This window comes from Rana temporaria, chromosome 13 (assembly GCF_905171775.1).
Source record: "Rana temporaria chromosome 13, aRanTem1.1, whole genome shotgun sequence".
Taxonomy (NCBI): Eukaryota; Metazoa; Chordata; class Amphibia; order Anura; family Ranidae; genus Rana; species Rana temporaria.
The window spans coordinates 69,371,250-69,386,023 of NC_053501.1; the positions used below are offsets into that span (position 1 = coordinate 69,371,250).

Here is a 14,774-nt window from a genome sequence, read left to right on the forward strand (position 1 = left end):
TTAATTTCTTTGGTACTGTCAAATATTTTTTGTATTTTTTTTTTTTTTTTTTTTTTGTGTGTGCAATTTTTATCATGTGGGTCTGATTTATGTCTTATCTAATGTTGCCTCTTGCAGATGGACTCACAACCAGTTCCCTGGGATTTCTATATTACACAGCAACTGACAGAACGGCTCGGGGAGGAGTATAACAGTTGTCTCTTAGAACAAAGTGACTGCTTCCTCTTCCAGGATGGCTGTTTTATGGTTTATAAGGATACCACTCACGTTACTATTAAGGTGAATGTCCATTCTGAGACCTTTGGAAATACCACATTATGACCAAAGCAGGTTCGCCCCCCCCCCCCCCCCCCCCCCCCCCCAAGCCATAAAACCACTGGTTCTATAGTCTGTCAACATAAACCCACCAATAGTGTGAGGATTCTTCTACCAGAGATCTAGGATCTATCCACTCCAGCTATTTGGAATTCATTTAGCTAGACAGTGCTTTTTCATCTCTTTTCTCATCGCTCTTGTGAAGATTTAAACAGAAGTTAGACTACAGTATGTCCAAAGAAGTTGGAAAATTTGGAAAAGTGGAAATCCTTGTGGTGGCCTGACCTTTCATTTACTGATATGAAATTTCTGTGCTTAAAGTTGAGCTCCATCTAAACGGCTGATTACACAGATTAACCGGTTCCCGACCCCATTTCGGTCCAGCAACGTTGCACAAGATTCTTGGCAGTCTGGGACTTTCCCTATCTTTCCCATTGGATCCCGCTGCTTTCAATCAAAGTCAATGAGCCAATAAGGAGAGAGAGGGGATGGGACCAAGCCATGACTCTGTGTCTGAATGGAGACAGGGCAGCAGCTCCAATGCCCCCATTGCAAGCTGCTTGCTGTGGGGGGCACTCAGCAGGAGGGAGGGGCCGGTGAGGGACCTGAGAAGAGGAGGTTTAGGGCTTTTCTGTGCAAAACCACTGCACAGAACAGGCAAGTATAACATGTTTGTTATTAATTTTTAAAAAAAAGAGACTTTATCACTTAGCAATAGAGTTGTGTCATCTTTCCACCCCCAGCATGCTGACTAGACAATGAAAGGACAGTAGCACTGATGTTTTGTACCTCTGCTTTCCCTTTTTATCAGCATGCTTCTTGCCAGCATATTTACATGCAGCATACCTGCTTGGCTCCCAATCTAAATGCTGTTTGACTGAGAATTCCAAGAAGCTAATATGAATTCAACAGATGTAAAATACATTTATTGATTTTTTTTTTTATCCATTGATTTGTGTTTTTTTTAATATCTATAGCTTTTTTTTTTTTTTTTTTATTATGTAGTATTTTGTAATGTTTACTACATCTAATTGCTATGTTTTTGTGTAAAATATGGGTCACATACCCACATTGCCTCAGTATTTACCCCCCTACTGCTTCTCAGAAACGTGTTGATCAGTTATGGATTTACCTTGCTTTGCCTTCTCCACCAGGACATACTTGAAGACCAACAGACTTTGACTGAGGAGGTCATTATCCTGTTTGCATACAATTTGCTGAGTCTTGTAGGAAAACTCCATTCAGTGGAAATCATTCACGGAGACCTGAGGACAGAAACACTTCTGCTGGAGAATAAGTGAGTATTCCTACTAGTGGGCTACATGTTTTCCTGGCTGTACATATGGCCAGTTATGAATATTTTAATAAAAACTAGAGAAGCAGCAATGGTCTGTTACAATCTACCGCCCATGTTTCCAAACCACTCAGTGATCAAGTTTTTTTTAACTGATATATAAAAAACACATTTTGGCCAGGTATTGTGGTGTGTTTTTTTTTATTTCCATCTAGTTTGGAATAGTCACTGTAAGCCATGGGTGGTAGATTGTTATGGTTTGTTTTAATGCCTTATTTTTTTTTTTTTTTTTTTTTCATTTAAAATATAAAAATTTCCACTTACCTTCCAAATTTGTGTTTAGCATAGGAATTTGGGCTGCACAATTTTTTTAAAACAATGTTAACTTTATAAAGGGCAAAAAGCATATCTTTTTTACATTTTACTTATTTAGTGACAGCTCTTTCAATGAGTTTCTTAAGCAGACCATTCCAACTATTTAATTTTTTTTCTGCATTTAAATGAATGAAAAATTGTTGAACAAATGTGACAAGCGTTCATCTATCTATGATTAATTCTGACCATGTTTTGTTTTAATTTATATCTTCTTTATTAGTTTTCTTCATCATATAAAAAAGCGATTACATCCATATAAAATCTTAATTTTTATCTTATTATTCCTATAGCATAATCTTTTCAACATCATGCATTCAATTTCATCCCCCCCCCCTTCCCTCTTCTTTAATATCTGGGTCCATGGTTTTTCCTTTCATATGGGGTATCCTATTTTTTCTAACCAAGGGTTCCACATTTCGCCGAATTCCCTGATGTTCCTTCTCTTAATATATACTACCTTCTCCTTCCACATTGTTTCAGTTACTACATTGATCCACTCTCTTACTGATGGGGGGTTCTCTGCTTGCCACCTTTGGGCAATTCGTTTTCTTGCTTGAAAGAGGCACCTTAGCACTGCTTTTATTATACTGGATACTCTGCTAATTTCTTCCCCCCGTCCCAAAATACACGTTCTGGGGTCCATCTCCAACTTTGTTTTATATGTCTTGTTTATGACGTTGAGGATCCCTTGCCAATACCTAAACAATTTTGGGCACCTCCATAACATGTGTATCAGGTCCCCCGTGTCTTGGCATCTAGGGCAACTCACGTCTACTCTCCACCCGAAGTTTAGATAATCTTTTTGGTGTGTAATACGTCCTGTGTATCATCTTGAGGAATGAAAACTTCTGTGCGGGCGAGACTGCCATGTGTCCTCTCTCCAATATCTTCCTCCATTGTCTATCTGTTATGGTCCCCAGATCTTCCTTCCATTTCTCTCTACTTTTAATCTGTTCTGGGCCCTCAATGCTTCCTTCACATAAACATGGATAGATTTCCGAGATATATCCCCTCATCTCACTACTACCGCCCAGTTTTCGTGCAATGGGGTTCCTATCCCACGTTGGTCCTACTCTATTAAACTGGACACTTAAGGCATGTCTAATTTGGAGATATCTATAAAACGTATGATTAGGTAAGTCCTATTCCTGTCTTAAGGCAGCAAACGTTTTTAAGGTTTTTCCTTCGTATAGCTGAGCCAATCTAACTATCCCCTTTACTGCCCATTCCCTAATTTCCCCGACTGACTCCAGCTCCTGGAGGTTACTGTTATTCCACAGGGGCGCTTATTCTGTTATACCACCCTGTCCTCCCAATGACCTTACTGCTTTTCATACCTTAATGGCCATCTTGACCGTGGGGGTTTTGTTAACAAATGAATTGGCTTCCAACACCTCTACCACTGTTTTATGGGGGTTCCCCCAAAATCATCAGGCCTCCATTTATGTCTCCTCCTGGTTCTGCTCTTACTCCTTTGTGCTGCAATTGAGCTGCCAGGAAATAACGTGGATGTGGTATTGCCATTCCCCCCTCTCTTATTGGTAGTTGTAGGGTTTGTAACCTGATTCTAGCTTGTCCTCCTTTCCATATTGGTTCTCTAAACAGGGTGTCTATTTTCATGAGCCATTTTTTATGTATCCATATAGGTGCATTTTGCAATACATATAATAATTGTGGCATCCACAGCATTTTAATCAAGTTGCATCTCCCTGCAACCGACAGCGGCAGGTGCCCCCCGAACCCAAAAACTTCCAAAACATGCCAGATATACCCCCATTCCAGGCTGTCAAAAGCTTTGACCACATCTAAGGACATTACTGCTCTTGAGCCCCCGTTCTCTATTTGGCGTTTGCAGGTTAAGAAATACCCTCCTAATATTCATGCTGGTTGATCTGCTCGGTATGAATCCGGTTTGATCCTGATGTAGAAGTCTCGCAACAATTTTATTTAACCTACCCGCCATTATTTTAGCCAATATTTTAGCATCTGCACAGAGAAGGGAAATGGGTCGGTATGATGTTGTAACTAATGGATTCTTCCCCTCCTTGTGCAATACTATTATTGTAGCTTCAGTCATAGAGGTGGGCAACTTCCCCCCTTCCATCGCCCAGTTCAATACTTTAGGAGTTCTGGGAGTAGCACCGGAAGTCCATCGAGGCCCATCTCGGTAACTGCTAATTGAACCTCTTCAAGAGTTATTGGGGCCTCCATTTGCACTTTCTCTGTCTCCGTGAGAGTCGGTAATTCTAAGTTCTCAAAAAAAACTTCCAATTCCTCCACTCCCGCAGCCCCTTGTGACCTATATAACTTGTCATAATATTCTCTAAATGTGTCTGTAATTCCTGACACCTGTGTACAAATTTCTCCATTGTGTGTTAATCGTGAGTATCGCCGAGGGGGAGGAATTGGTTCTTACTAAATGGGGGAGGAATTGGTTCTTACTAAATGGGGGAGGAATTGGTTCTTACTAAATGGTCCAGCATTCTCCCAACACTTTCCCCCTCCCCAAAGGCAACTTGCTTTTGAAATAATCTCTTGTTCTCTGATTTTCTTATTTCAACCCTGTACTCCTGTTGCTTATTTAACCATATTCTTTGTTTTTCCAGTGTTGAGTTCTCAATATATTCTTTCTCTGAATTCTCCAGTTCCATCCTAATCCTATTTTCCCATTCCCTTGATGTTTTTTAATTTTTGCCACTTGCTGAATACAAAGGCACCTAAGGAATGCTTTCAATGCATCCCACATCACTCCCCTCGTCACAGTTCCTTCATTAATCTCTATAAATTCTTTTAATTTTGATAATGTCACCTCAGGGTCCCCCATTATTTCAAACCACAATGGGCTAATTTTCCATTCCCTACCATGCCTACTCCCCTCTAAGTTTACCGTTGTCACCAATGAGTGGTCCGAAACCCCTCTGGCCTGATGTACTATTTCCCTTATTATTTGGGATGCTTCCACATTACCCAGGACTAAATCTAGCTGGAGCAGCACAAGTATTGCAACTCCTCTGGATTTCTCTCTCCATATATCAAATAGCCCTGCTTCCTGTAAGAACTGATTTAACCGACTCTCTGAGGCGTTCTGTACATTTTCCCCTGGAAATCTATCCCATTTTTTTTATGTATTACCTCATTAAAATCCCCCATAGCTATGATAGGAATCCCAGTTTTATCCATCGTAAAATGTATTCATTTATACATAACTTCCAATTTAAATGGCGGAGGGATGTATATATTTGCCAGGACGTATTTTCTATTACACAATACAGGAACACATACCGCCCCTCTTCATCAATGCTGATCTGCTTGCAGGTGAACATCACCCCTCTTTTAACCAAAACCGTCGCACCCCTTGAGTAAGATGTGTGGACCGAATGATATTGGTGTTGGAATTTCCTATTCTGAACTTGTTTCTTAATTTCATTGGTATAGTGTGTCTCCTGCAAGCAGATCAGCCCCACCTTGTGCACTTCCAACATGTCAAATACTGCTGCTCTTTTAGCTGGGGTACCCAATCCGCGGACATTCCAGGATCCTATTTTTAATACTCTCTCCTGCATTAAGTTGCCTTAAATCGCAACCCAACCAAAAGGAATTTCAGCATCAACACAGGACATTCTTATACTTCCTAAAAGAGAAAAACAAAAGAACAGTTTTTACACCACATATTGCACACCCTCTTGATTCTCCTTTTCAGAGACTCTGTATATAGCAGATCCGTGAATTTACCCCAATTACCATTTAGTTTACTTGTGTATTTTATCATTATATTACTAATCTCTGTGCTTTCTTTATTTAACATAGTTTTCTGTGCATATTATCTGTGCATTTTTACCTTCACCAAAAATTTGTACTACTTGCATATATACGTGTTTTTACCCTCAGTATATTCACCCCCTTTTGTGCTCCTTGGAGTAATACCCTTTGATAGCTCACCCTTTTCCTTGGCTGACAGTAATGATTGTGGCCCCGACATATTTGCAATGGATTCAATGGAGAATAAAGGGAAGTGGGGGGAAAAAAATAACCCTTCTCTAGGTACTCAAGGTACATGAATAGCAGCTTAAATTTTAGTAAAAAAAAAAAAGGGGGCGGGAAGAAAAAAAAGACGATGGCTTAAAACTTCCAGAGTTCCAGCTTCTTCAACAATATATAGCCAGTATGATTGACCAGAGCAGCCACTTTCCCGGCAACCAATCTAATGAATTGAGAGCAATTGAGAGCTATTACGGCCTTTTTCTGGGGGGGGAGCTATGGTTCACTCTCCTTACACAGCCGCAGAGTAGCAATTTGGAGACTCATAAACTGGGGGAAAAAAAGGGGGGGGTTCCAAAAGACCTTTTGTATACCGTCCATATGTTGTACATATATTGTACACTGTATTTAATAGATGGACCACCTGCTATTTGCTACATACCGCACGTTATATACAGTATACCAATTATGTCCATCATATCAGCACTATACTATGCACTGTACTCTTCTGCTATTTTTGTTACTCACATAGTCCTTTGGATTTTCTCATATAGCTCAGGTTTTTCAAGTTTACCCTTTTTTCCAGCTTTTTCTCCTACTCGAGCGTAGCCGACCTCCTTCCTCTTGTGCTCAGGCATGTACTTGCTCGTACATCCATCCATCCAGAGCTTTACTCTGCGGTGCTGCTCAGCTCTCCTCTACTCCTCCGCTCTCCTCTCACCCTGCAGCCCGCCAAGTCTGCTGCCTCCCTTAACTCTCCACAGGGGGAGGGGGGGCTCTCCAGCCCAAACTGGCCGTAGTAAACCTGGCCAGATCAAAACTGCCAGCCTTCTTTCCTCCGAGACCCGCCGGTCACGTGACTCCGGCCGCCCAATCAGGAACGCCAGGGTAACAAGCGTGTTACGCGGCGGCACAGGATACCACACAGGGGGAGCTGACAAGCCGACCAGCCAGAAGGCATCCAACATAGGGGGACAGGGGACGTTGACCCGGGATCCAAGGAACTCACAGTAAAAGCTAGCTGTTGCATGTCGCAGCGGGGGAGTGATCAGTCCTCTAACCCGGATTACACATAGGGATGGTCACAGGGCTGCGGGAGACACACACCTCGCTCCTCCTCACATCCTCGCTCTACCATCCGGTCACACATGAGTTTCTTAAGCAGACCACTCCAACTATTTTTTTCTGCACTTAAATGAATAAAAAATTGTTGAACGAATGTGACAAGCGTTCAGCTATTATGAGTAGCACCAGAGTGCCAGCAGTACCAAGTGTATTGGCAGAACTTCTGAATAATGTAGACACTGCCACAGTGCTAAAGTCAGACAGTCCACACAATATACCTCTTATATAACCCATTAGTCAGGTTCAGTTGGTTTGTCACACTGCTTCTGGATGATGTTGTGGAGGGGAAGAGGGGTGGCTTTAGCTCTGTCCTTGCTCTGCTGGTTCCTAAGGCTGAATGTAAGTTGGCTCTAAATGTGAGCACATATGTAGTGGAGACGAGGGCGGGACTCCATGGGTCCCAGCAAGCACAGGGGTCACCCACATGGGATTCAGCCAAGATGGCTGGGGGGCAGTATGAGAAGGAAGCTCGGAGGAGACAGATTATAAAATTAATAAAAAACGCATGCGAGTTGGCCTCTGGTTTTGCATAAGGAAAATGTTACTTTTAGTGAAGACTATGATACATTTCTAGGAGTATGGCAACCCTAGATGGTCTACACGCAGCCTTTGGACTTTTATCAAACTCTTCTGCCACAGTTTTGTTTTTTTCTTCACCTTGTCCTTTCCTCCTATCTTATACTGTACAATTTCCAGTATATACATTTATGCTTAAGAAAACGCCTAAGTAGATATCCAGTAATGAATTATGGTCATATGCATTTCCTGCTGGTTATCCTTCGCTATAAATTCTACTCCTTTACACTACTTTTCACCTACATCAGTGGTTCTCAACCTGGGGGTTGGGACCCCCTCGGGGGTCGAATTACGATTTGCCAGGGGTCACCAAACCCCAGGCTGTTCCTGAAGCGTGCATCACTCTCCCAGCCTTTTCACGGCCACCCACTCAGCCTATTCGCAGCTGCCCAGTTGACGGCATGGATGGGGGCGGAGACTAGAGGTCAGCTGACTGGTGAGGAATGTGAAGTGGGAGGGGCTGGAGGAGACCCCATCTCCTGATTTCAACATAGGGGGTCACTGCTGCGAGACACCACAAAGCCAGTGACACAGTGAGTAACATTGCATGTGATTATAGTTGCCATTTAAAGTCCTCACTACAGTTCTCAGATCAGCAGATGACCTTGATCAAGAACACCTAAATGGGCTGATCAGACCTCCCCCAGCACTGCTACTCTTCCCATTCCCCCCACCCTATTAAAAAGGAGTAAGAGAAGGAATAAAAATAGAGAATACATGGAAGGGAGAGGATAGAGGGGGAGGAACAAAGCAAAATGGAGAGAAAGAACAAGAAACACGGCTAGAGAGGGGGGGGGGGGACAAGAAATTAAAATAGAGAGCGATAAAAGGGAAAAGAAAGGAGATCAAAGAGTGGTACATCCTAAAATATGGAGTGGAAGGGACTCAGGGATTGATAAGTGTCCGTGGGTTAGGGGTGCAAATTACTTGCTTGTCTTGGGTGCTGACATCCCACGCTACGAAAATAATTTTACTGTAAGGGGTCCCCACAACTTGGGAAATTTTATCAAGGGGTCACGCCATTAGAAAGGTTGAGAACCACGGACCTACATGTTACGCACGAGGCATAACTAACTTGCATATGTTAGAAGGAAAATCACCGCTCAAGGTGGGTCTGCTATAGGGTCATACACAGGTGTAGGATTCCAAGGGTGCTGGCAGTGCACTAGGCAAGCATGGGCGTAAAATGAAGGATGGATGGCCGCACTCCAAACCAAACAGGTTGTCTTTATTTAAACGAACAGCAAAACATACCAGATCACAGCAACAGAAACAGGAGGATAACCAACGTTTCGCACTGACTTAGTGCTTATTCATGGCTTGCATAACTTGCATATGTTACTTGGAAATCAAACTCTTCTACCAAGAAGGTATGTGTTTAATATACACACTTTTGGCCGATTACTGGTATAGAAAGAATTGACTGGTCAGCATATGGCATCATGTGTACCGATCTGGACAGCGGTAACAGCTGGGTTTTTCCAGGACTAAGCCAGGTGGATGTTTTAGTAATGGGTGGTAATTCAGTGTGCATCAGGAGATCTTTCAAGCGTTTTTCCTTTTCAATAACTCATGATAGTTGAGAGGTGTATTCGCTAATGTTAGGCTTTGATTGCTAGAAAAGGTCTGCCAACAGGAATAAACCATATCCTTCACTGTAGGACTCCCTCCTAAATAACAAGTTGGAGATGAAAGGTTCAGTTTTGTGCGATGTCCCGGGGACAGAATAGGGACTCCCCAGCATTTTCTACTCTGTGGAGGAGTTTATTTGAGTAGCCACGTTAAAGAAAATCGTTCCATCATTTCATCAAGCTGTATTTCAGCTGTTATGGGGTTGGAGTTGCTCCTGTTAACTCTCAGCATTTGGCATTCCACAGACTAGTGTTGAGAGGTGTGCACTGCATGTATGAAGCAAAGTGTTTCTATCAGTCGGCTTGCGGTATAACCAGGTCCCCAAGATGAATAATTTATTTATTTTCTCCCACAATAGGGTTTTTGACCTGACTTCTTGCACAGAGATGAATGCTTGCATCAAACCAACAGACTTCTCCCACAGCATGGACATGCGGCTCTGCCCTACACTGACATCAAGAGCTTTCCCCATCGCACAAACTGAGTATGGGCAGCAGGTTCTAGCTGGCCGAACTTCACCTTACCAGGTAAATGTACGAAACTGACATTGTCCTTTTTACCTGATGCATATCTCTGCATTATGTAAAACATATTGGAAATCTGTGCTGCAGATACAGTTGGTTGGTGGTTTTTGCAGTCATACCATTTTAGTCTTGTCTGCCTGTACTTGGATGAATTTGATAATGCATATTACCCACTGAACCTATAGTAGCTGCTTGCTTGGCTAGCACGATCTTCTTTTAAAAAAATTATAAAAATGTCCTATGTGTACAGTGTTGCATGACTGCACAATTGTCAGTCGAAGTTCTACAGCGCTGAAAGGGATGAAAGTGCTCGGTATTGAAGTGGTTAAAAAAATATACAACAGTTTTTTGTTCATCTTTTCATGGTATTTGAATATAACTGAATATAGCTTTCAGATAACTGAAACACATCACAGGTGATACCGTTTGCTGCTCAGTGATTGCAGCATTCTAGTCTGCATCTCCCCAAGGAAATACATGAAACCTGACCTGTTAGTGGGCCCTGAGGACAGGGTTGATGATACTATACTTTGCATCTTGCTTGGGGCACTTTGAAGGCAGGAGGCGCCAGAAGGAGACTTGGGACTGTTCTGTGCAAACTATTACACAGAGCAGGTGAGTATAACATGTTTTTTAAATAAAAAAACACTTTAAAGACTCTGTGCAAGGAAGATGAGCATCTAAACCCAGAGAAAGTGGAGGCTGATAGACTGTAGGAAATAGAAGGCAGGGGTCTCCAACCTCCGGGCCGCAGCCTGTTTACCGGCAGGCCACAAAGTCTGCGTGAGGTGCGGTGGGCGAGCAGAGATTGCCGCACGTCCGCCCACACAGTCTCGCCGGACGTCCGCCCACACAGCCCCGCCGCTACACTGTTGTGGGTGAAGCAGGCGAGCAGAGAGATGACGACATCTCCCACTGCCCGCCCCATCACTGTTCTCTCTCACGCGGAACTCACTGTGCTTGGTGACATTTTGCATCTAGGATGCAGTTGACTGTGGCAATCTGCATCTGGTGGAAAGTGACTGTGGCCATCTGCATCTGATGGCATGTGGCCAGTGACAGCAGGCACAGGTAGCTTTTATCAAGCCACCTGCCTATGACAGGGGAGTCTGTTGTATACAATATATTACAACTTTCTAAAAATCGGCAAAAGTGTCTTCAATTTTTTTTTTGTTTCCTTTAACCTGCCTAGCGGTATTCCAGAGTCTGGCTCGGGTTGGAATTTCATTACCATCCCCAAGCCAGACTCTGGATCGCATTACAGGATCCAGGCAGAGTTGCTTACCTTGTCCCCTGGACCCTGCGATGTCTCCCCGCTGTGTGAGTGAGCTGTCTCTTGCTCGATTCACACAGTGCCCTAGTGCCGCCAAGCTCCGTTCCCTGCGACATTGCGACACACGGGGGCGGAGATCGGCGCCAAATTCTAAAAAGTAAAAACACAGTACACATACAGTATACTGTAATCTTACAGATTACAGTACTGTATAAAATAATTACACACCCCCTTTGTCCCTAGTGGTCTGTCCAGTGTCCTGCATGCACTTTTATATAATAAAATTGTCCGTAGCAACCAAAAAGTGTCCCTTTTTTTTATGTCAAAAGTGGTTTGAGCAAATTTGAGTGTTTTTTATTTGATTAATTGTTATTATTATATTATTGGTAATAAATATTTAGTTATTATATTAAAATTTATGACTTTGTGTTTTAAACTTTATCATACCCGGGATGTCTGCTAGACTCTTGTTTGGACAGATTTAAGTGAGTTATTCCTAAGATTTACAGGCCTACAATAATAAACGCCAAATTTCTATGCAAAATAATGGTACCGCTTTCAGCATCAAAAATCTGAAAGAATCATACCGCCAGGGAGGTTAAATTATTTGATCTCCGAGTCTGATATTTACCAGATTGTCTCTAATGGTATATACAGTATATCTCTCTTCTGTCTGTTATTCTCAGAGTAGATTAGAGCTTTTGCTCCCTAACCATATAGTCATTTATATTTACCACTGCATAAAAATATTTAAGACTAAATTGCCTTTTTTTTTTACTTTACATATTAACTAAATTATACACCAAACTTTTAAGGTTATTATGCGATTAATTGAAACAGTAATAATCGTTGGTTGCAGCTCTATAAACAAACTATATACATAAGCCACCTAAATCTCAAGTATCGTTTTTTTCTCTTTCAAAACTTGTAAAAGACAACCACAGACCATACATTTTCTGAAAGCACAGGACGGGTAGAATAACAAGTTTGTGCTGCTGATTTTTCAGGTCCTGTGATAGTTGCACAAATGTGTAAAAGGATATTTTATAATATAAATACACTAAAATCATTTATTAGCACTCCCAAACAAAAATAACTTTTTAAAAATTTCTGTTAAATTCCTACTACACATAAAAGCTAAATCTGTGTTAAGTTGTTAAATAATGAAAATGTATAAATTTTTGCCTGAAAATAAGCCACTTGATGTTAATGGTACTTCTATAGTGGTGGTTTTCATGCAGTATTTGTTGCCTTGATTCTTTTTTTTTTTTTTTTTTTTTCTTTGAAGTCATGTTAAAATGTGTTTTGCTTCCATTCTGTGCTTTTATTGCATTGGATAACTGTAATTTTAACCACTTTAATTTGCTGCCCCCAGGTGGATCTTCTTGGCATTGCAAATGTGATACACTTAATGATCTTCAGCAAGTGCTTGGAGGTTCATCATGAAGATTCAGTATGGAAAATCAACAAAGCATTTCCCAGGTAAACAATTGTTACAAATTACTTCAATATTTTTTCTCTTATCGTCCATGGATGGACACTACTCCTTAAATCTTGACAAGTGGGTTATAGTTACATAGGTTGAAAAAAGACACAAGTCCAACCACAAAATAAACACACAAAATAAAAAACACAGTACAATCCCATACACCCATCTCCATACCCACAGTTGATCCAGAGGAAGGCAAAATTTGCTACAGCAGGGGAAAAAATTCATTCCTGATCCCCCGAGAGGCAATCGCATTTACCCCGGATCAACTTTACCTACAAATCTTAGTACTCAGTTACATTCTGTACATTTAGGAAAGTATCCAGAACAGGAACATAACCCACTTGTCGAGATTTAAGTAGCTGTGTCCGTCCAAGGAAGACAGAGAAGATTTTTTCGGTGAGTACAAAAAATCAGCGCGGGAAAGTAGGACAGGTAAGTGTCCTTATTAAAACTCAGCAGCTACACTGTTAGTAGCTGCTGACTTTAAAAAATAAAATTTGCAGGTGGAATCCTGCTTTTAACCTCCTGCTGACTTCTTACAGTAAATATACCGCTAGCGGGCAGCAAGTGCAGGCTTGGCAACATACATGTACGTTGCCATCTTGCTTCTGGGTTTGGAAAAGCATGCACGTGCCCCCTGCTGACCGGTGCAGTGATTGGACACGGCACAAGTTTGGCAGCAGTTTCAGCCAATGAGTTTGGCTAAATCTTGCCGATTGGCAGTGTTCTGTGTTTACAAACGCACATACAGAGAACAGCGATCTGGCTGTTCTCCCTGAAAAGGGAGATAAAAAAAACGGATCACTATGTAAAAGCAGCACATATTACTTGTTAGGCTCAGTTTACGCCTTGATTTCCTGTAGATGTTTAACCCCTTCCCAGCCAGTGTGCAGTATTACTGATCACTGTGTTGGTGTCAGTCAGTTGGTACCCCTTACAGCCAATGTCTGTTAGTGCCAGTTTGCTCGCCACCCTATCACAGTTCCATTATTAGTCACTGATTACCGCCATTACCCGTATAGCGTCCATAGCTGTGTAAATTTCAGTATACGTTGTATACCAAAGTTTGTAGTCGCTATAACGTTCATACAAACCGATTTTTAAATATACAAGCATTTGGATTTTCTTTTAGCAGACATGTAGCACAATACATTTTGGCCTATGTTTTATGAAGAAATCTGTTATAAAACATATATCCAATAATGAAAGCAGAAAATATTTTCATTTCAACATTTTTTTTTTTTTTATAAAAAAGACAAGTGGTGATCAAATGCCATCAAAAGGAAGTTCTATTTGGAAAAAAAATATATAAAATCCTATACATTTTAATTTGCATACAGTGTTGCATGACCACGTAATTGCCAGTTAAAGTATCGCAGTACTGAATAGAAAAAATGCCTTGGTCATAAAGGTGGTAAAACTTTCTTGAGGTCAAATGGTTAAGATACTTGAAATTTATGATTCTTTGTGTTTGAATATGGAGAATTGAATTGTGCACCATAATTGGGATCCAAAGTTGTATAACCCAATGCATATGATCACTTTTTTACATTAACAATTTGTGGTCTGTTTTTAGCTTGTGGCATGTGGAAGTTTGGAACTCCTTCTTTTCAAAAATATTGAATACGGACAGCGAATCTCCATCATATGTTTTAAAGGAACTCAAAGATGAGATGGAACTGTTATTTGACAGCAACTGTCAAGATGGGCTATGTAATTACTTCATCCATCTTGAAAACTGTCTAAGCCCCCTTTAGGCTCATGATCCATGTTTCATAAGAAGTGTTAGACTTTCATATCTTTCCTTCTAGACTGGAGCACACACTCTCCTCCAGCTTAGTCTTAATTCACACTGTCACCTTCTCTGTGTTTTATATTGTATGTTCCAATATATAAATGTCATGTGTGTTTTTTTCTTTTTGTTTTTTGTAATTTGTACATTCACTAAACTTATTGTATTAAAACATTTTTTTAAATGAATTATCAAAATGATCACATTTAATCAGAAAGAGTACAATATTATATACATAATTCCCAAAAAGTTGGGGCTCTGTGTAAAATCTACATAAAAACCGAATGCTATGATTTGCAAATCTCATAAACCCCATATTTTAGTCATGGTAGAAAATCGAAAACCTATCAACAGCATTTTAAAGTGGTTCTAAACCCCCCCAAAGAACAAAAATAATT

The 14,774-nt window shown here is 41.1% G+C and overlaps 1 protein-coding gene across 1 annotated transcript in view; it reads left to right on the top strand.

The window, feature by feature from the left end:
* Positions 1-14,564, top strand: part of BUB1B (BUB1 mitotic checkpoint serine/threonine kinase B) — a 90,812-nt gene extending 76,248 nt beyond the window's left edge. The window contains exons 19-23 of the mRNA XM_040332974.1: positions 118-279; positions 1,470-1,612; positions 9,654-9,822; positions 12,468-12,574; positions 14,161-14,564. Coding sequence (XP_040188908.1) covers positions 118-279; positions 1,470-1,612; positions 9,654-9,822; positions 12,468-12,574; positions 14,161-14,341 — 762 coding nt within the window. The 3' untranslated portion in view covers positions 14,342-14,564. The remainder of the gene's footprint in view (positions 1-117; positions 280-1,469; positions 1,613-9,653; positions 9,823-12,467; positions 12,575-14,160) is intronic.
* Positions 14,565-14,774: the final 210 nt, after the last annotated feature.